Raw genomic sequence first — 20,175 nt, forward strand, 5'->3', positions numbered from 1 at the left:
TAACCACATATATTGTGGTGCCATCTGACATACAAAACTAGAGGAACAGAAAAAATTGTAGAAATTAAGGTGGCATAACCAATTAATTATAAGGAATTCTAAAACACAGTAACTGTCTAAATTTGCCAAACTTATTTAGATATATGGCAAATTTTGCTACAGGACACGCAAAAATCGTGTAATTAGCTGAGGGACACCGTGAAAACGTGACGCTGCCCCAAGACACTACAAAAACGGTGAAATTTGCCATAGGACACCAGGCCCATTATTTTATCATTTCCCGGCTGAAAGTGGTCTCAATTTTTTCGAAATGCCCATATTGCCCTTGGGCGTCGCCATCTATACCGACTCGGTTTGGTCATCGAAACGGAGATAGTCACTTTCGTTGCCACACACCACCGAAGCGAAAATCCCTAACCTTAACCCTAGCTTGTGGTGGCGGCAGCGGTGGCAGAGGAGGCTTCAGCGATGGTGGCGACGAAGACCTACTCAGATTTGGCGGTTGCGACGGGCAAGCAGCGCTAAAAGCGGCGAAGATGGATGGCTCTATTTCTTCTTCGATCGTTCCTCGCTGCACCACTGAGTTGCTCTTGGGCAAATGTCCATTGTGCGGGACCCAGCTGGAGGCGCGAACGTCGAGGACCCCGATGAATCCAAACAATAAGTTTGTAAAGTGCCCTAATCTTGAGCATGTGAGTATATGCTTTAGAATCAGTTGAATTCGATTTTTTGTTGTTCGGTCTGTTGATTCAATCAAAATTTATTTTGCAGACACCATATGCTTACAGATTTTTTGTGGGAAGATCAGTATGCGCAATTTTTGGCCAATGGCCGTGTAGGTCTGGAACATCAGACAGGACATGGACATTTAATGTAGAAGCAATGTCATCGAGGGGGATTGAGGGCTTAGAATTGAAGGGATTTGCAGCAGTGGGACGAATGTTAGTGTACCTTACAGTTGTGCAAGCTTTGTTGTTGCTGTTGATATTGGTAGTTGTCATTAGCAAGTAGGCAAGCAAGCAAAGAGTATTTTGGTACCTATGTAATGCGAATCTGCTTAATGTAATGTGGATGTCTGAAAAAAATCATGGAGGAATGAATTATGGGATGCTATTGGGATGTCTTGATTTGTATTTGCATTGTTTGACCGAGTATAATTTGTGATCATTTCAGTATAAATTTGACAGAAATGCATAATTGAATTGGTAGCATTGCAGCTGGAAATTTGGCAGCACTCTAATTTAGACAGAATTGGCAGAAATTTTGGCAGCATGCACACACAATTTTGACAGAATTTCATTTGAGATTTGTATAATAAAAATGTCACAAGGCAAATCACATATCAAAAGGACAAATCAATTCCATTGCACACCAAGATGAACTGCCACAAAGCCCTACAACAAAAGCCACTAAATTTGGTCTGTACAAAAGCCAGCACATAGCCATACCACACTTGACACCATTGAGCACATCACATATTGGCCACCATAACACACTGCCCAACAGACAGCTATACAAAAGAAGTGCACATAGCACATATTGGCATGGTGCCATACAGTCAGGTTAAAGGGGGGCATGTTTGCATCCAGCAGCAGCCTTCTTGCCAACATATACAAAAGCCAAAACTTAATGTATCTCTGAGTGACCACAGATGCTCCAGATCTTGTAGGTGTGGACCTGCAAAATGTGAACATGCCAAACAAAACCTGCTTACAGGTCAGTTTGGGTTACAAATTTGAATTTACACATTTTAGTTGTAAAAGAAGTACAACTTTGAACTTAAACATGTGCTGCTGATTCTTGTGTCAGACAATGCTTTCTAGGCAAAACGCATATCCATCAAAACGCGGCGTAATTCACTGCTCGGCGCCCAGTACATTTCATCATTCATAATACCTTAGCATACTTCACTGCTAAGGTTAATGGCTTCCAACATTAACCTTAGCCCATTCATTTGGCCTTGACTGTCATTGGAACCACATGTCCAGCATATGCCTTCTTGAATGCTGCAACAGAGAAAGTACTCATGAACAAATTGTTCCAATTCAAGCCCCCTCCATGAAATGATCAAAAAAATTACATGTGTGCAAGGTATGCCCGTTATATGGTGGTGATATATATATTAAGGGACATATGGGAAGTTCGGTAAGCGGAATGCCCATGGAATCAATTGGCAACCCGACCAGTTTTACTTCCATGTTAATTTGGCTACAGCCTATAATGGCAATCAAGACAAGGGCAAAGGTAGAACCCTAATCTTGGTACAATGCAGCCTTGAGGAGCTGTGGTTCACAGTTCCAATCTAAGAAAAAAATTACTCCATACTATAAACAATGCCAATCTTAGGTAGAGATAGTGCTGATATTGTGCTTAGGTGGTAAAGTGTCAGACAATGCTTTCTAGGCAAACGCATATCCATCAAAACGCGGTGTAAATCACTGCTCGGAGCCCAGTGCATTTCATCATTCATAATACCATAACAAAACAGATGTTTGATTAAAAGATTCAAACATCCTAAGATCTCAATGAAAGGATAAAAAACAAATGCCATCTAAGATGAAAGGAAAAAAAACGAAGAGGTAGAGTCTAAGGCCCTCAGGGATAATGCTTGTGATTTTCATCAAGGAAGAAAATTCTCAGGTCTCAAAGATTCATGCCATCACGGGGCAGCCCATACTAAAGAAACCACGTAAAAATGAAGGGAAAAAAGAAACTCAATCTAGGGATAATTTTAGAGAATGTTATTCACGGCGCCTCACAGATGAGAGTAGGCGAAGCGACTCAAGATCTCTGGAATCTAGCCCCTCTGGAAAATTCGAGCCCCGTAGAGGAAAATCTGAGGGATCGACTCATCAAGGGGCTCGAGTTGCTTACGAATTTTCCAAAGACACGTGCAGCAATAACATATCAAATCAAAAAGGAAAAACGACTAATAGAAGTTCATTCGAGCCACATGACCGACTAACCCTCACAGTGGAATTAACGCAAAAGCATTCAACGAAGGTGCTTTGGTGCAGTATGATAAAATCCTTGAGTCACGTGAAGAGTACGAAAGGCAGGTCGTGCAAACAAAGCGTGGACAGAAAACAAGAATTCAAAACATAAAACTTAAATGAACGCTAGATAAAATTCAGGAAAAGGACTGACTAAGAACAGAAATGTACCTGGTCAGACGAACGTGGAAACTGTGGGACATCTCACAAATTTTCATCCTTATCCTGTTCTATGAAAGCAAATAACCTGCAGGAATATCTGTTGTTACAAACAATTCAAACTCTACAAAAGTTCCTACAAAATTTCTATGCACGGACTTGTAAAGTTGCATGCGTCTGGGATCTTATAATATATTTTATAGTAGTATAAAGGTGAATGTTTTGCTGAGTCAGGTTCTTTGCGCCATTCTACAACCTGTTTATATGGTTTCACGTAGGGCGATACAAATGTAAACATCAATGACGCAACCTGCGACGTTAACATCAGGTTGCCCGGATGATGAACCACCCGCCACGATCTTCCTCGCAGGATATAAAACGATCAGAAGGGAGTTGAAAGCAGATCATTGCAAATCCTAAACGGAGGAAGAAAGCGGCAGGATATTGCTGTTCGCGAGGGTGTACCAAGAATGGCAGACACATGAACCATTCCCCTCCACTACCCCTCGCAGTAGATTGAGAACTCAAAATCAGTTAAAACAACATATGGCATTACCACCTCGCAGTAGATTGAGAACTCAAAACCAGTCAAAACAACATATGGTGGTGATATATTCAGGGACATATGGGAAGTTCGGTAAGCGGAATGCCCATGGAATCAATTGGCAACCCGACCAGTTTTACTTCCACGTTAATTAATTTGGCTACAGCCTGTAAAGGCAATCAAGACGAGAGCAAAGGTAGAACCCTAATCTTGGTACAATGCAGCCTCAAGGAGCTGTGGTTCACAGTTTCAATCTAAGAAAAAAATTACCCCATACTATAAACAATGCCGATCTTAGGTATAGATGATGCTGATATTGTTCGTAGGTGGTAAAGTGTCAGACAATGCTTTCTAGGCAAATGCATATCCATCAAAACGCTGCGTAATTCACTGCTCGGAGCCCAGTGCATTTCATCATTCATAATACCATAACAAAACAGATGTTTGATTAAAAGAATCAAACACAGCCTAAGATCTCACATGAAAGGATGAAAAACAAATGTCATCTAAGATGAAGGAAAAAAAAAGAAGAGTCAGTCTAAGGCCCTCAGGGATCATGCTTGTGATTTTCATCAAGGAAGAAAATTCTCAGGTCTCAAAGATTCATGCCATCACGGGTCAGCCTATACCAAAGAAACCAAGTAAAAATGAGGGAAAAAAGAAACTCAATCAAGGGATAATCTTGGAGAGTGTTATTCGCTGCGCCTCACGGATGAGTAGGCGAAGCGACTCAAGATCTCCGGGATCTAGCCCCTCTGGAAAATTCGAGCCCCGTATAGGAAAATCTGAGGGATCGAGTCATCAAGGGGCTGTTTAGACTAGTTCGAAATACTCCTAATCCTTTCATTTTTCTAGTTTAGTCATAACTAATTCCCGGCGAAAAAATTAAACTAGTTCGAAATACTTCTAATCCTTTCATCTTTCTAGTTTAGTCATCTAAATAGAACTGTTTGTTAGCATTTTCGTTTAGCCAGTGGGAGTCGGAGTCCCACTACGTGGGCGCAGCCTAACTACACTAGTGTTGAATACTAGAAAGAAAATAATAGAAAAACCTAAAGAACAATGAAAAAGAGAGCGTAGAGAAAAGCTGAGAACAAAAACTTTCGCATGTTAAATAATATAAAGAAAACAATCAAGAAAAAAGTATGAACAAAAAAGCGTACGCTTGCTCCATTCCATGTGATAAAAAAAACTCTATGAAGATGCAGTTCACCTGCACTTCAAAAAAAAAAAAAGTTTCAACCGTTGTTTATATACGGAAGCAAATGCTGAAGAACAAAAAAGAAAAAGAACTAAAAAAAATACCAGGTTAGATTGGGAAGACGCGGCAGCGACACATAGGCAGAGAGAGTTTGAATCGAGGAAGGAGACGTGTCTGGATCTGAGGAAGCGATGGGGGAAGAACAGCTGACTAATCATCGCCGGCTTGCCGGCCGTTGTTCTACCGGAGGAGGGCCGGGAGACAGCCAAAACCACCGCCGCCGGCAGAAATCAAGCCAGCCCGCCCCGGACAGAGACTACTCCCCTCTCGAACGGCACCGGCCAGGAAATCCTTGGACGAACACATATGAAGAAGAACAGCCATGGAACCGTGTGGGGGAGAGCACGATTGAATCGAGGAGATGGCTAGGTTGTCTCGGCTCTGGATCGAGGAAGGCGGCCATGGCGGCGACGAGGGGAAGAAGAGGGGTAACTCACTATAAATACCACCTCCTCCAACCTGATTTAGGGCTGAGGTGGGTTGATGCCTTGATGGGAACGCGTACCTAGGTAACGCCGTTCGGCTTCCGTCTGGATACAGGCTTAGCGACCCTCTCCGTGCATGGCACCGTTAGACCCTCGACGGGGGTAAACGGAATATGCTTCGTGATTAAGATAGTAAGAAATTAATCCCCCGGTAATCTCGCACCCCTTCCGTTTCGAATCGGGTGATTAAAGGGGTGAAAACCAACGGCTCATAGTGTTGGTGGGCCGTGGGCCGTGGGCCGAGAGAACGTGCATCGCGCGGCTTCGTGTGGAGCAGATGCACGTACGACACGGCACCCAGACCGACCGACGGCTCGGCCACGTCACGCACGCCTGCAGGCCTGCTTGCCTCATGAGAGAAAAGCGTTTTTAAAAAAATTAATGTTTTTTAAAAAAATTAAAAATGAGGTACTCCTACACGTAAGAATATTAAACTGACGTACTACACTTTTCGCTTTTTACTACTACAAGTCTACCACTCCGTGTGTGGCTGCATGGGCGCATGGCTCAGTGGACCAGGGATGGCAATTTCCCCGTGACGGGGACCCGCCCCTACGGGGTGGGGGCAGGTACAATTTCTCACCCGCGGGGGAGGCGGGGCCGGGGCCTGAGCCCCGCATTTTTGCGGGTAGGGGTCGGGGGGGAAAGTTCACCCGTGGGGCCCGGGGGTGTATATTAAACATTCAAATGTAGCCCATACAAGGCCCAACCCACCAACCCAATAAAATAGTGAGGGAAAAACAAACCCTAGCCTCCCCAGTCCCCAACTCCCCATCTCAACATCTCCCCTCTAGTCCGCATCGGCATCACGCACCAGGCAGAGGCGGCGCCACGGCGGCACGCCAGGGTGCACGGCGAACTTCTGGATCTCGCCGTTGCAGGTCGCCCTCTGCCCCTCTCCCCTCCCCTCCTCTCCCCTCCTGCTCTCCCTCCGTCCCTCCTGCTCTCCCTCCGTCCCTCCTGCTATCCCTCCGGCTCTCCTCTCCAGCTGCGCGGTCGAGTGGCGAGGACGGCGGCAGCCGGCGAGGGTGCGGTCGTGCGGCGCAGAGGCGCGGCGTCCGGCTGCCCGTGGCGAGCCGCGAGCGCGAGGGGACAGGTGCGGGGCCGGCAAGGGGACAGCCGAACAAGCGCGGCAGCCGGCTCTGGGATTCACAGCTTCACGCACTGTTGAACCTTGAAGGCTTGATTGCTTGAACTCATGTGTGTGTGTGGTGTGTTTGCTTGGCTGGCTGAGTGTGAGACTGAATGGTGAAGTACTGAAGTGCTGTTTGTGTATTGATTATTGAATGTCAGTATTTGTGGAATTGTGGAGGTCATGCATGCTTGTGCTTTAATGTTTCAACGATTGAATGATAGATCAATACTTCAATATGTGTTCTTGCTGAAATTTTTATGATGCTATTCAAGTATTCATTTTGTGCTGATTTGATTGAGTTGTTACTCACCGCGGGGACCGGGTTGGTTTTAGGGCCCCGCAGGGGCCGGGCCGGGGACTGATTTGCACCTGCAAGTCCACTCGAGGCTAGGGCCGGGTGGAGAGTTCGGGGGTCAAGGTCGGGGCCGTTCCAGCCCAACCCGCCCCCGCCCCGTTGCCATCCCTATCAGTGGTCTCGAGTGGCGTGGAACGGTGCATGTGGACTTGGTCCTTGGAGGAGGAAGAGGACCGCATCTGCATATCACGTCACGCCTTTCCAAGCCGGCACGGTAAGGGCGTTTACAGGCATACATGTACGTCAATGCCACATGTATGCACTGTAAACGTCCTTATCGTGCTGGCTTGGAAAGCACGGGGAGAATGGCGCGGCTGTGTTGTGGGGGCTGTGGCCTCGTCTCCCCGATCTACGCTGGCGCCGGAGGAAAGTGGGGAGAGGGAAAACTCCGGCAGCCACGGGTGCCGGCAAGGCCACCACCATAACTAACAACTTGTTCATGGCCACCTCCATCTCTCTCCAAGCACTCCAAACCCTATGCCCAAATTTCTCAAAATCAAGCCATCTCTACAAAATCAAACTCCCTGCTGCACAAGATCACAAATTCACAAATCCAAAAACCGAGCCCATAGCACAGACCCCAAATCCCAAAACCAAAAAAGAAAAGAAAACGATTTGGAGCTGGCGAGCTTGATCCGCCGCCGGCGCCGTCGCCGTCGCCGTAAGGGCTGCCCGGCGTTGTTGTTGCCACTCGGGCCGTCCCGTCGCCGCTCGCGTCTCGCGCCGCCATCGATCCGCCGCCGCCACTAGGGCTGCTCGGGCCGTCCCGACGCTCGCGCCTCACGCCGCTCTTGATCCACCGCTGGCGACGTCGCCGCTAGGGGAGAGGGGCGAGGAGGAGGAGGGGAGCGCGGGGCTGACGGGGAGAGAGGAGAGGCGGCTCCGGTTGCGCCGCCGCGCGCCTCGCTCTCTGCAGCGTTTGCTCTGTGCCTCTGCCGATGGGGAAAGTAGTAGAGGGGAGAGAGAGAGAGAGTGGGTGGGGGGGAGATGAAAAGTGAAAAGTTGGTACCGGTAGGACCCACATTATAAGTAACTGCACTGTAGAGCATGTAGCTTATATCATTTTTTATCTACATGGCATGCGAAGAATACCAAAATTTAGTAGCGCACTGTGAATGGCCTAATCGTCTTTTCGCCCCATGACGTCACGTGAACGAGCTAGCACTTCAATATCCATTTGAAAGGGAGTATCTTTCGTCCTGGTGACTTTGTCGGTCTCGTCGATCACGACCGTGGTCGCGACTACGGTGCTGATTATTGTTGTCTCGATGATGCAACGCAGAAAAATCATTTAATAATTTATTTCTATAATTTATATGAAAATTTGAAGCAATTTATCAAGTGAAATTAATGAGGGAAATAAAATTTCCTTTGAAAACCATAGCTAGAAATATTTTTTAAATATTATCCGTGCCCTAAATTACATCTGAAATTTTCCATAAGTTTTCGGAACTGACTAAATAATTTTAATAATATAAACATTATTTCAGATATTAATTAAACTAAAAAACAATCAAAAACTTTCCTTTTTCCCTTGGGCCGTTGTCCTCCTCCCCTCCTTCACGGGACGGCCCGTCCTCCTTTCTCCTCCCAGCTAAATCAAATCCTCCTCCCTCCCACTCTAGCCCAGCTTGCCTCTTCCTTCTCGCAAAGTTCATTTAGCCTTGTCCTCTCACTTGTGCTGCCGACAGGGCACCTGTAAAGGTCATCCCCTACTTTCGGCCCGAGCAGCAACTACCACTCCCCCGCTCGTCACCACCTCTCTCGCGCACTTCTAGTGCCCGCCTTTGTCTCCAACTGCGCGGACGCAGGTTGTCTCCACCTCCTCCACCTTCTCCCCACTCCCCGGCAAGAAACAACGCCGATTCGACTCTACTTTACCCACGTCGCTGCCTCCCTCTCCCTCCAAATCCACTTCTCTCGGCCTCGAGTAGCGCCTCCCGAGCCCATAAAAAGGATCCCTTTCCTTCCCTTTCTCGTTTTCCACTCTTTTCCCGAACTTTCAACGCTTAAAAATTGTCCCCTCGCCGCTCGTCGCCGATCTCCGGCCATGCGCCACCATCGCTCTAGTCGCCTTCGCACAGTGACATTTGTGCCGCTAGATTCGTGGCGCCACCCGCCCCTCAACCTCCGCTCCGTTTCCCCAAAACACCGCCGGAGCACGATCTCCACCGGTAACCCGAACCGCGGTCACTGGTTGTTGCCTTCAAAAGCTTGTCACTGGAGCTTGGATCCGCTCCTCGCTACACTATCATCTCCCTCAGCTTTGCCGTGCCGTGCCGCAGTGTCACGGCCAGAAATTCCCGAATAGAATTCCAAGCAGAATGTGCATTAAAATCCCCGTCCAGGACCGGCCGGGGGTACACAAACGACAATGTTGACATTCAGATCCACGTCTTACAAACATCATAAAAGTCTTACATAAATGCAGCGGAAAAACGAAAGACAACAGGAGCTAAGCCTTGACTATAACTGCAGCGGGAACACCACTCCACAGGCATCCTCGACGGCACGGACGAAGCCTACTCTTCGGAGAAACCTCCATCTGACACATACTCGTACTCTGGGGTTGGGAAAAATAGAACAAGACTGAGTACTACCCATTGTACTCAGCAAGTCATACCGGAATAGGAGTATGATGCAGGGAATTATCAAAGGAGAGCTAGAGTGGTTCATTTTCATAAAGCGAGCATTTATAAACAGAAGTTGAAAGAATTAAATAGTTGCCATAATTAATTAATATTGATCATCCGCTGTCCAACGCTATCCCACGTTGCAACAGGCCCAACCATCCACCTATACTATCCAATTTCATTAGACTAAACTAGGGTGAGACTAATCATGGTGAATCTGGTTGACCGCCCATAACCGCGGGCACGGCTATTCGAATAGTTTTACTCTGATCAGAGGTGTACAACTGTACCCACAAGACACAGCCCCATGACACGTTTCCGTGCGCCGACATGCCACCACGGCATACCGGAAAGAGGCTGTGACAGGACCCTTCGCATAACCCCCTCTAGCCAAGCACACCACACCTCAGGTTTCACCCCGTCCCCAGCGGGCAGCGGGCAGTCCCCTCTCGTGCCTAGGTGAATCCGGAAGCGACAGAGGCCGTCGCAGGGCCCGCCCCGGCTCCATCACGCCCACCTTGCCTGGATGCGTCGACTAGAGGAAAGCTACACTACAAGCCCAGCCGTTGCCCACGCTGGTTTGTGGTAAGTACGATAAGTTCTTCCAGAGCATCCCGCGAACCGGTCCTTAACTGCCCTGGGTGCGACTAGCAAAACCATGCACCCACAGCCCACCATGTGATTTATTTTAATTAACCAACACCAAAGCGGTGGCACTAATCCAACAATACCATTAGAACCAACAGTCTAAACATTAATAGGATTTTCCCCATTGTGTACTAGTTGAACTAAGCATGGCTAAGCAATCCCTAGTGCAATCTCTTGTCATGTTATAACCCAAGCTGACAAAGGGACATGGTACCACAATAGCATGGCTATGACAATATTTAAACATCCCATAGTAACATTATAAAACGATGCAGTATTTGAATAGAAACAATAGAGCATTTACAATATAGGATCAACATGTTCAAGTGGCAAGCATGACTTGCCTTGCTCTGCTGCTGGAGGAACCTCGGCGACTATTTCGAAGTACACCGGAGCGTCGGAAGGACCGGAATCTAGCGATATACAAGGAAAACATTGCAAACAGGCTATAAGACTACTGAAACAGAGAACAAAACCATTTTTAATGGATTCTACACATTTTTCTTGATTTACTGAGACTTGAATGGGCTTAAACGGAGCTCGGATGAATTAGTTATGAATTTTAGAAGATTCACTGTGTTTAATACTATAACAAAAGGTCCTTAAATCATTTATTGCGCAATAATTCATAGGGCTGACGTCATCAAGGAGGGGACGCGGCGCCGACATGCGGGGCCCACTGGTCAGCGGCTCGGGAGAGGGAGGAAAGGGGCGCCGGCAAGCGGGCCCACTCGGCAGCGGCTCAAGGGGGGCGGTCCACCGTGGACCGGGACCATGCGGGTGGTCCACCGCCGGTCCACGGGACCGACGGCCCAGATCGCCCCCGGGGCTGATCGGACGGGCGGCGGCTACCCGGCTCGGCTCAAGGCCGGCCGACCGGCCACGGCGATGGCGACGGCGCGCGCGCACGCGTTGCCGGCGACGGCAACCGGCGGCGGAGGTGGCGGCGCGAAGGCGACGCGAGGGCGGCGGCGCTAAGCGGCGGCTAGGAAGGAGAGGGAGGGGAGTAGAGGGGAGAGGGATGCCTCACCGAGAGTGGCCGGCGCGGAGGAAGACGACGGCGAACGGCGACGGCGACCACGGGCAATCGGCGGCGACGGGCGGACGAGATCCGGAATGCCCTAAGGGAGGAAAAGAGAGAGGTTAGAGGGAGAGAGATGAACCACGGCGATGGGAAACCATGGCCGAAGGCGGCGGACATGGCGGCTCTCACCGTCGCACGGTGGGAACGGCGCTCCGGCGGCGAACCTCGACGAAGGAGGGGTGAACGGGGTGGATCTCGGCCACGCGAACCCGACAGCGGCGACGGCGCGGTGCGGCGGCGAGCCTAGCGGCGGCTAGCGGCGGCCAGAGTGGCAGGAAAGGCGGCGGCGGGTGGATGCACGGTGCGGGAGCGATGGAGAGCTCGGGAGTGTTCGGTGAAATGGGGAAAAAGAGAGAGGGGGTGACGGCGGAGCTTAAATAGGGAGAGAGGGGGCCGGACGTGGCCGAGAGAGGCGGGAATCACCGGCGAACGTGGGGGAGTGGGAGAGGAGAGAGAGAGGCGGGATTCGAAAATCGAATCCCGGCCATCTCGGGCGCGGGCGTGGCCGGGAGATGTGGGGAGAGGGGGCGGCGACGTGGCGTGGGCGCGGGCGACGCGGCGTGGGCGCGGGGAAAACGGGGGAGGTGGGGCGCGGCGCCGGCGGTTTCGGGGGTGGTGATCGGCGCGGGCGGCGGGAGGTTGGGGGAGGACCCGACAGGTGGGCCCCACCTGTCGGCGACCCCGGGAGAGGAGGGGGGCGGGGCGGCCTGGCTGGGCCTCGGCCTGAGGCCGGCCCAGCGGGGAGGAGGGGAGAAAATGGAGAGAATGGGCCGGCGGCCCACTCGAAAAGAAAAAGGGGAAAAAGAAAAAGAAAAAGGAAGAAAATAATTTTCCCTGGAATTAAAATATTGCATGCTCAATTTTAATTGGTTAAAATTATTTCTAGGGCTCTGAAAATTCCACTAAAAATCCTGTTAGTGAATTTCGACATGTAGAACTCAAGAAAAATTCCACATGCCAGATTCGATTATTATTTGTATTACTTTATTAAGGTTTTCTCTTGATTTACACAAGTATTTTCTTGAGACCATTTATAACTTCAATTTAGGCATGGGAAAGAACTTTGGGGTGTGACACGCAGCTCAGCTATCGGGTTCGTGACGCATGTTCACACCGGGATCCCGTTCATCGCACAAGGTCAAGGGGAAGCCCGTTTGTCTCTTCCCACTCGCAAAAACATTGTCGGACCACCACCGTCCCTCGCCGGTTGTGAGCACGGTGAGAATCACCCACTTTCTCGTCTCCCGCTTCCCTTTTTGTGCGGCTGCTGCTCGCCGGCGGCCATCTCTGCCTCGGGCTTTAATATAATTTTTTTAAAGCAACTTTTCTTTATATTTTTTTAAAAAACACACTATTTATCATTTTGAAAAATATGCGTGTGAAAAATATGGAAGAAGTTGGAAAAATGTTTAAAAGAACCCAACCTAAGAAGTTATAGAGTATATGTTCCTAACCTCTACTTATTTTTCATGTGCAGTTTTCCGAACTACTAAACGATATATTATTTATAAATTTTCTAAAGTAAAGTTATTTTTTTAAAAAAAATCATATATTAATCTATTTTTATTTTTTATAGTGATACTTAATTAATCATGTGCTAATAATCACCCGTTTACTTATTTTTTATGTGCCGTTTTCTGAACTACTGAACGATATATTATTTATAAATTTTCTAAAGCAAAGTTATTTTTTTAAAAAAATCATATATTAATCTATTTTTATTTTTATAATGATACTTAATTAATCATGTGCTAATAATCACCCGTTTTACCAACAGTCCCGAACATTGCAGTCATGGAGTAGTAGTTGGGCTCTTCCGGAATTAAGTTGGGCCAAGAAATGGGCCACAAACAGCGAGCCCATCCTAGGGCCCACCTCCCATCCCAGGGCCCACCACCCGACAACCACTCCCACTCACACGCACGCGGAGACAAATGCGCCACGCGATCCCCCCGCCTCCTCCGGCCACCGCCTCACCTCACCGCCGGCGAGACCACCCACCGCCGCCGCCCCCGCCATTCCCCTCTCTCCATCTGTATGCGTAACCTGACGCCGCCGTCGCCTCCCTCTTCGTCTCCTCCTCCTCCTCGATGGGCATGGGCGTGAGAGGCGGTGGGGGAGGGGCCAGCGGCATCGGCGGCGGCGGCGGCGAGAGGTGGAGGTGGATCCTGTTCTTCGCGATGGTGTCTGTCTTCTTCCTCCTCTCCCTCCTCCTCCTCCTCTTCTCCTCCTCCCCGCCGCGCCTCCGCCTCCCGGGCCCCGCCGCCGCCGCCCCGTCCCTCGCCGACGACCTGCGCTGCGGCCACGGCGCGCCGCCTTGCCTCGCGTACCTCCTCGTGGGTGCCCGCGGCGACGGCGCGCGCCTCCTCAGGCTCCTCCTCGCGGTGTACCACCCGCGCAACCGCTACGTGCTCCACCTCTCCGCCGACGCCTCCGACTCCGAGCGCCGTGACCTCGCCGCCTGGGTCGCCGCCGCCACCCCCGCCGTGGGTGCGTTCCGGAACGTCGCCGTCGTGGGCGCGCCTACCGCCGGGACGCCCGTCGGCTCCTCCAGCCTCGCCGGCACGCTCCGCGCAGCCGCCGTGCTCCTCCGCCTCCACCCCGATTGGGATTGGTTCATCACCCTCAACGCCGCCGATTACCCCGTCGTCACCCAGGACGGTATGGTCATCCAAAAATATCTTCAGTTTTTTTTTCTTTCTCAGAATTTCTCGTCTCTATTTATATGGATCATATGTATTCAAGTCTCATTTCTGTCCAGTATCAATTCACCAAATGCTGCATTTGATTTGCATTGCCTTGTTTCATTTTGATCAGAATTGGCCACTTTAATTTCATCTATGTATCTATGGTAAAAATTAAAAGCTACTTTTACCAGCTACATTTGTATAGATTAACCACAATCAAATGGAGTGTCCAATTGTCTTTATTTGTATAGATTAACATCAACCGAATTTTAAACAAACAGGCAACAGCGGATATTTTGCTTAGGTCCTAGTGCCTTTACTCACGCAGATCTTGTGTCATTTGGTTATTTGTTGCCAGTTGCCAAGGTAGTAGGTAGAGCTTCATATGTTTATGCATTCCAAGTAAAATTGCATGTTAGAAGTAAATTCTGGCCCCTCTCATCAGTTTGTTTTGAACTTTTCTTGTCTCTAAAGTGAAATAGATAATGCACATGCCGGAACTAGTTTTGTGAAAAAGAAAAACGATAGGGTATCACTGAGCGACTAACAGGAATACGTATGAGTAGTTAGAGCCATGAGGATGGTTTGGAAATCATGTTAATATATGTATGCATTTACCTTTATAATATGGGGGTTCTGAATTCATAGTCGTGTACTCTTCAATAATACCACATCCATTCATGAAACAAGTCAGGATTTGCCATCCATTTCTTTTGGCATTTGAGGATTTGAAATTCTTCCTTGTCTGCTCAAAAGACAGAAAGATTGATCTGTGAAACTCTTCACAGCTCACGACTTATCAAGAACATTTCACAGCTGTATTACAAGCATGTGTTCCTTTTACTCTCATTTTTAAGCAAGTGGACATACTTTTATGCAAGTTTGTTCTGATCATGGCATTCTTATACCTTTTGTCCTATTGCAGACTTGATTTATGTCTTATCAAATGTTTCAAGACAGTTTAACTTCGTTGATCACACCAGTGACATTGGACAGAAAGAGTATGGATTATCTGAATTAGAAAGAATTCTTTATTCTAATAGTACTAGTTTTGAATTTTTTTTTTTACTTCAGGTCAGAGAAGGTTCAATCGATGATAGTGGATGCAGGAATTTACTTGGCTGGGAGGACCAACTTTTTCCGAGCTTCAGAGAAACGGCCAACACCTGATGCTTTTAAGTTCTTCACAGGCATTTCCTGCTGTCTGTGCTTTTGTTTTGGTTCGTGGGATAGTTTGCTCACCCATGATCTATGTTTCCTTGATAGGTTCTCCATGGGTTATTCTGAACCGGCAGTTTATAGAGTACTGCATTCTTGGTTGGGAGAATCTTCCTCGGATTCTTCTGATGTACTTCAACAACATTATGCTACCTCAGGAAGGATACTTCCACTCAGTCATATGCAACTCACTTGAATTCCGAAATTTCACTGTGAACAATGACCTGAGGTACAAAGCGTGGGACAATCCACCTCAGACAGAACCTGTTTTCCTGGACATGACACATTATGACAAGATGGTGGATAGCGGGGCACCTTTTGCAAGGCGTTTTCGTGAGAACGAGTCGTTGCTGGATAAGATTGACGGTAACGTACTTGGGCGTTGGGGTCATGGGCCTGTTCCTGGTGCCTGGTGCTCAGGCAGGAAGAGCTGGTTCAGCGACCCATGTTCCCAGTGGAGTGATGTGAACATCGTCAGGCCTGGACCTCAAGGCATCAAGCTCCGTCAATATATAAATCGGGCTTTAGAAGAAGGAGAATTTGGCAGCAAATCATGCAGGAGGTAATGATCCCATGGTTGAGAACTCTGAGCCTTTTCCATTTCTCTACTGAAAGTCTCTCCATTCTACAGAATAAGCAGTGTTTTTTCATTGATCTGAAATGAACAAACTGCAGCTGAAAAGATGTGCACAGATATATAGCTGTGGTCTTATGGAGTGCTGGGGTAATCTTTCTGAACATTTTTGTGGTCACTATCATAATCTTGGCTCAAGAATTTCACTTTCAGCAAGTTCATTTCTGACTCCTCAATGACACTGAAGGCAGAGCTGAGAGCAAGCAGTAACCGAAGCTTATAGTTATAAACAGTGCAATTAACCTGTATAGTATTTTTATATGAGTTAAAATGGTTCTGTCCTTTAGCTCATCTGCTGAAAAAAATTGTGCGCTGCTCTTACATATTGATAGAATTGCAGCATCGAAGAGAAAAAAGAAAGATAAGACACGGGATCTTGTTGATCTGATTGTCTTTGATGCTATGTTTACTAATACTATTTACAAACTTTATGATGCCTATGAAAAGATTGATTTTGCACATTATATTATAAACCCATCTCGCTGGTCTTGTTTGACTTCACTATATTGTTCATCTTGATGAAAGAGAGGCCATGAAAGAAGATAAAAACATGCCACTCCCTCTGTCCCAACATACAATAATTTATAAAGTTTAAATTTTATCCAAAATACAACAACCTAATACTCATAAATCTGTATTTTAGAATTTTTTAAAAAATAAAAGTGTTTTTTGTCACTAAACTACCTACCCTGAACCCCCCCCCCCCCCCCCCCCAAGAAAAAAGAAAGCAACCAAATCATTTTGCCCTTCTTAAGGGCAAGTACTACAAGAGCAAAAGTTTAATAGTATAGCCAACTACTAGCTCCAAATCATCTATTGACAATTTAATAGCCGATATATATAATAGTCACACATGAACATATACTACACTATTGATACCTAGTCTCACCTGTCATGCGCACATTGCGTCTTGCAGTCTGTGCTGCAGCTAACTATAAATCTGTAGTCCGCGGCTCTTCTCTCTTCTCTTTTTATCTTCTCGATATTTGTTTATAGCTGGCTTATAGTCTGCTATTGTATCTGATCTAAAGTTTTAAGCACAAACTTCAAAGTGCCATATATGCTTAAATGATGATGTGGATGAGAGAGAGAGAGAGAGAGAGAGGAGGAGGAGTTACCCCTCATGTAAGGGGCAACCTCCACACAAATTTCAAGAACAAAAGAAAATGAGAATGGTTGATTGGTGGCAAATGTATTGGGACTAGTATACTATAAATGCAATGCATTTATATAAGTTAGTTTTAATTTTATGGATGGATGATTTGGATAAAATTGGAGGTGATCATCACCTCTATTATAAAACTTGCCCTAATACCCATGAAGGTTAAAATTTGCTATACCTACTCATATGCACTTAGAGCAGATACAATAGTATACTATTAGCCAGCTACAAATATATTTTAATGAGATAAAAGATAAGAGAGAAAAGCAGCGGGCTACAGATCTATAGCCAACTACAGCATGGATTCCAAGACACAATGTGTGTATGACAGGTGGGACCATATGCTAGTAGTATAGTAAGCATTATTGTATAAATTGACTATTAGATTGACTATAGATGAATTGGAGCTAGTAGTGGGCTATACTATTAAACTTGCTCTTATGTTGTAATGGGATACGGGGAATGGGGTCCAATATTTTCTACCTAGAACTGGGTTCGGGAACGTGGTTCAAAATTTTTTCTCGATTAGTTGTTCTGTTGGGCCATAAAATTTAATGAGGGAAGGAAATGAGGATGGCCGTGCTTTTAAAGCAAGAGAGCTTTTACTTGTCTGTGTTTTGCAATGGAATCGGAGATAGAAATATGATCCAATTTTTTCAAGGCTGGTTTTCCATGATGTCTTTTTTTTCTTTAATAAAAAAATTGGAGCGTATTTTAAAAGGGAGGGACCGGTTTTTTTTAAGGGGAAGGAGGGCAGCTGTGATTTTAAAATAGTTTAGAAATTTTGAGGTTTTGTATACAAACCATTCGGTTCACCATCAATTTTGTAGCTACATGTAACAAACAAATTATAGAACGATATAATAATTTTGAGGCAAAATGTATTTTATTTTGAATACTCACACTATTTTTTCATAGTACTCCAGTTCAGAATATATAGCGATGGAACCAACCCATCTGAAGTCAACTACTAAATTTAATACTAATGCTCGGCTTTACTGTTGATTATTTTTCGATGGTATGCGATGTAACCGTCAATAACAAGATATACCCATGACGTCTTCACCAATCTTAAGACATATCGACCTAATCTTTCGAAAATGCTTATAGATTATGCATGTGTATGTTAATAGAGATAAGTTGCCTGCATGGCGAGCGCCTCTATTATAGTTTGTTTCTTAGGGGGTGTATAGATCCCGAGCCCTAGGGTGTAATAAATTTTGACGTGTCACATCGGATATTATATAGGGTGTCGCAGGGGTGTCCGGACACTAATAAAAAAACTAATTATAGAATCTGTCAGTAAACCGCGAGATGAATTTATTAAGTCTAATTAATCCATCGTTAGCAAATATTTACTGTAGCACCATATTGTCAAATCATGAAGCAATTAGGCTTAAAAGATTCGTCTCGTAAATTAGTCGTAATCTGTGCAATTAATTATTTTTTTAGTTTATATTTAATACTTCATGTAGGTGTTCAAACATTCGATATGTTAGAGTGAGAAATTTTAGGGTGGGATCTCGGCAGAGCCTTAAAAAAAAGACAGAATGCCTGTATTCCATGACACGTCATATTATTGTGTCCGAGAGGATTCCGGTCAGGAAGTCTGACCGTCAGACAGAAGGCGATGAGGCTCGCGAGGATTCTGCCCATGGCGGCCTCCTCTTCCAGCTCGAAGCGGCGAGCCATGGGCATGGCGGCGTCGGACCAAGGTGACACCTCCGCCCACGCCATGAAGAAGCCTCGCGTCCGTGTCGCGCCGGATTCCTCAGCTTCGGAGGATGACACCGACGAGGACCATGGCCATGACGAAGGCGACGGCGGCGAGGAGGAGGAGGAAGAAGAAGAACCTGACGGTGATGGCGAGGAGGAGAGCCAGAGTTATCAAGATCCTTTGGAGTCTGATGGCGATGGTGTGGACGAAGAGGCAAGCGCCGGCGACATGGCTGCCTCCGAGCCGGCGGCGCCGTCGACACGCGCGGCGGTGGCGGGCGTGACGGTGGAGGACGCCGACGCGCTCGAGTGCGGCGTGTGCTTCCTCCCGCTGAGGCCGCCCATCTTCCAGTGCGAGGTGGGCCACGTCGTGTGCGCGCCGTGCCGCGACACGCTGGCGCCGGCGGGCAGGTGCTACGTCTGCCGCGTCGCCGTCGCCGGCGGCGAGTACCGGCGCTGCTACGCGCTGGAGCGCCTGGTGGACGCCATCCGCGTCGCGTGCCCGCACGCCGCCCACGGCTGCGCCGCCAGGCCGGCCTACCACGACGTCGAGGCGCACCGCCTCGCGTGCCCGCACGGGCCTTGCCACTGCCCCGGCGAGCGCTGCGGCTTCGTCGGCTCGACCGCCGCGCTCCTCGACCACTTCGCCGCCACGCACAACTGGCCGTGCACCACCAACGTCAAAGCCCGCGAGGTGTTCGACGTCCGCCTCCACGACGGCTTCAACTTCCTCGTCGTCGGCGGCGCCTCGCGCCACCACCTGGTCATGATGAACATGACGCGGGAGCCGCTCGGCCGCGCCATCACCGTGCTCCGCATACACCCGCACGCCACGGGCAGAATCCAGTGCGAGCTCTCGCTCTCGCACCATGTCGTCCTTGGCGACAGCTGGGGCCTCTATCGCAGCCACTACCAGAAGTCCGTGTTCGACGTAGGTTGCAGCGACCTCGCCGATGGATTGCCGGATGCAAAGCAGTGCTTCCAGTTCGTCGTGCCAAGATGCGTCGCCGGAGACGACGACGAAGGTGGCACCGGCGTCCGAATCAATGTCCTAATTACCGTCGACTAGAGCTACACTATCATCAGTTAATGTTGCTGTGATTTTCATCATTTTGTTACTAGCTTGGAGTCCATGTGATGGGATTGAGCTTAGTGCTTAATTATTTTATGTACCTGACATTGGGAGTATGCAACAGTCAGTGTGCTGTTTTCTGAAACTCAAAAGATTTCAAACATTATGGTGCTGTTTGATCCTTCTTCGGATTCATCCTTCATATTAACTGCATTTGAAAAACGCCTAGGGTCTTCCGGCTAAAGTGGTGAGTCGAAGCCTCACATCTAGAAAAAAAATATCCATACGTTGCAATGGTGAAGGTTATTTTAATTTTGTTATTGTTATATGATTTAGTTAAGGTGAAATTCACTGTGAGAATTCGCTTGTATATATATATTTTTACAAAA

At 47.7% G+C, this 20,175-nt stretch overlaps 2 protein-coding genes, 1 long non-coding RNA gene and 7 other non-coding genes across 12 annotated transcripts; 2 read left to right on the forward strand and 8 right to left on the reverse strand.

Annotated features, from left to right (window-relative positions):
• Positions 1 to 1,378: 1,378 nt before the first annotated feature.
• Positions 1,379 to 5,391, reverse strand: LOC127773836 (uncharacterized). Of its 3 annotated transcripts, none has more exons than XR_008017638.1 (4): positions 5,002 to 5,391; positions 4,860 to 4,914; positions 3,165 to 3,240; positions 1,379 to 2,006 (listed from the first exon to the last, which is right to left on the reverse strand). It is a non-coding gene; the product is annotated as an uncharacterized LOC127773836 (long non-coding RNA). The 3 variants fall into 3 exon arrangements; XR_008017637.1 differs by having other exon boundaries at positions 4,860 to 4,909; positions 5,002 to 5,390; XR_008017636.1 differs by lacking the exon at positions 4,860 to 4,914 and having other exon boundaries at positions 5,002 to 5,389.
• Positions 1,803 to 1,891, reverse strand: LOC127775233 (small nucleolar RNA snoR118). The gene has a single exon (XR_008017910.1). It is a non-coding gene; the product is annotated as a small nucleolar RNA snoR118 (small nucleolar RNA).
• Positions 2,130 to 2,217, reverse strand: LOC127775283 (small nucleolar RNA snoR109). Its single transcript, XR_008017954.1, has one exon. It is a non-coding gene; the product is annotated as a small nucleolar RNA snoR109 (small nucleolar RNA).
• On the reverse strand, positions 2,383 to 2,470 carry LOC127775231 (small nucleolar RNA snoR118). The gene has a single exon (XR_008017908.1). It is a non-coding gene; the product is annotated as a small nucleolar RNA snoR118 (small nucleolar RNA).
• Positions 2,592 to 2,667, reverse strand: LOC127775256 (small nucleolar RNA R66). The gene has a single exon (XR_008017930.1). It is a non-coding gene; the product is annotated as a small nucleolar RNA R66 (small nucleolar RNA).
• On the reverse strand, positions 3,774 to 3,865 carry LOC127775281 (small nucleolar RNA snoR109). Its single transcript, XR_008017952.1, has one exon. It is a non-coding gene; the product is annotated as a small nucleolar RNA snoR109 (small nucleolar RNA).
• On the reverse strand, positions 4,031 to 4,118 carry LOC127775232 (small nucleolar RNA snoR118). Its single transcript, XR_008017909.1, has one exon. It is a non-coding gene; the product is annotated as a small nucleolar RNA snoR118 (small nucleolar RNA).
• LOC127775257 (small nucleolar RNA R66) lies at positions 4,240 to 4,315 on the reverse strand. Its single transcript, XR_008017931.1, has one exon. It is a non-coding gene; the product is annotated as a small nucleolar RNA R66 (small nucleolar RNA).
• Positions 5,392 to 13,226: 7,835 nt separating the features above from the next.
• Positions 13,227 to 16,309, forward strand: LOC127772594 (beta-glucuronosyltransferase GlcAT14A-like). Its single transcript, XM_052298535.1, has 5 exons — positions 13,227 to 13,958; positions 14,910 to 14,985; positions 15,059 to 15,174; positions 15,251 to 15,764; positions 15,878 to 16,309. The coding sequence occupies exons 1-5, from the start codon at positions 13,388 to 13,390 to the stop codon at positions 15,879 to 15,881; spliced, it is 1,281 nt and encodes a 426-aa protein (XP_052154495.1). The 5' UTR covers positions 13,227 to 13,387; the 3' UTR covers positions 15,882 to 16,309.
• A 2,343-nt stretch (positions 16,310 to 18,652) lies between these two features.
• LOC127773370 (putative E3 ubiquitin-protein ligase SINA-like 9) lies at positions 18,653 to 19,783 on the forward strand. The gene has a single exon (XM_052299438.1). It carries the CDS (start codon positions 18,653 to 18,655, stop codon positions 19,781 to 19,783), a length of 1,131 nt encoding a protein of 376 aa, XP_052155398.1.
• Positions 19,784 to 20,175: the final 392 nt, after the last annotated feature.

Source organism: Oryza glaberrima, chromosome 5 (genome assembly GCF_000147395.1).
Source record: "Oryza glaberrima chromosome 5, OglaRS2, whole genome shotgun sequence".
Taxonomy (NCBI): domain Eukaryota; kingdom Viridiplantae; phylum Streptophyta; class Magnoliopsida; order Poales; family Poaceae; genus Oryza; species Oryza glaberrima.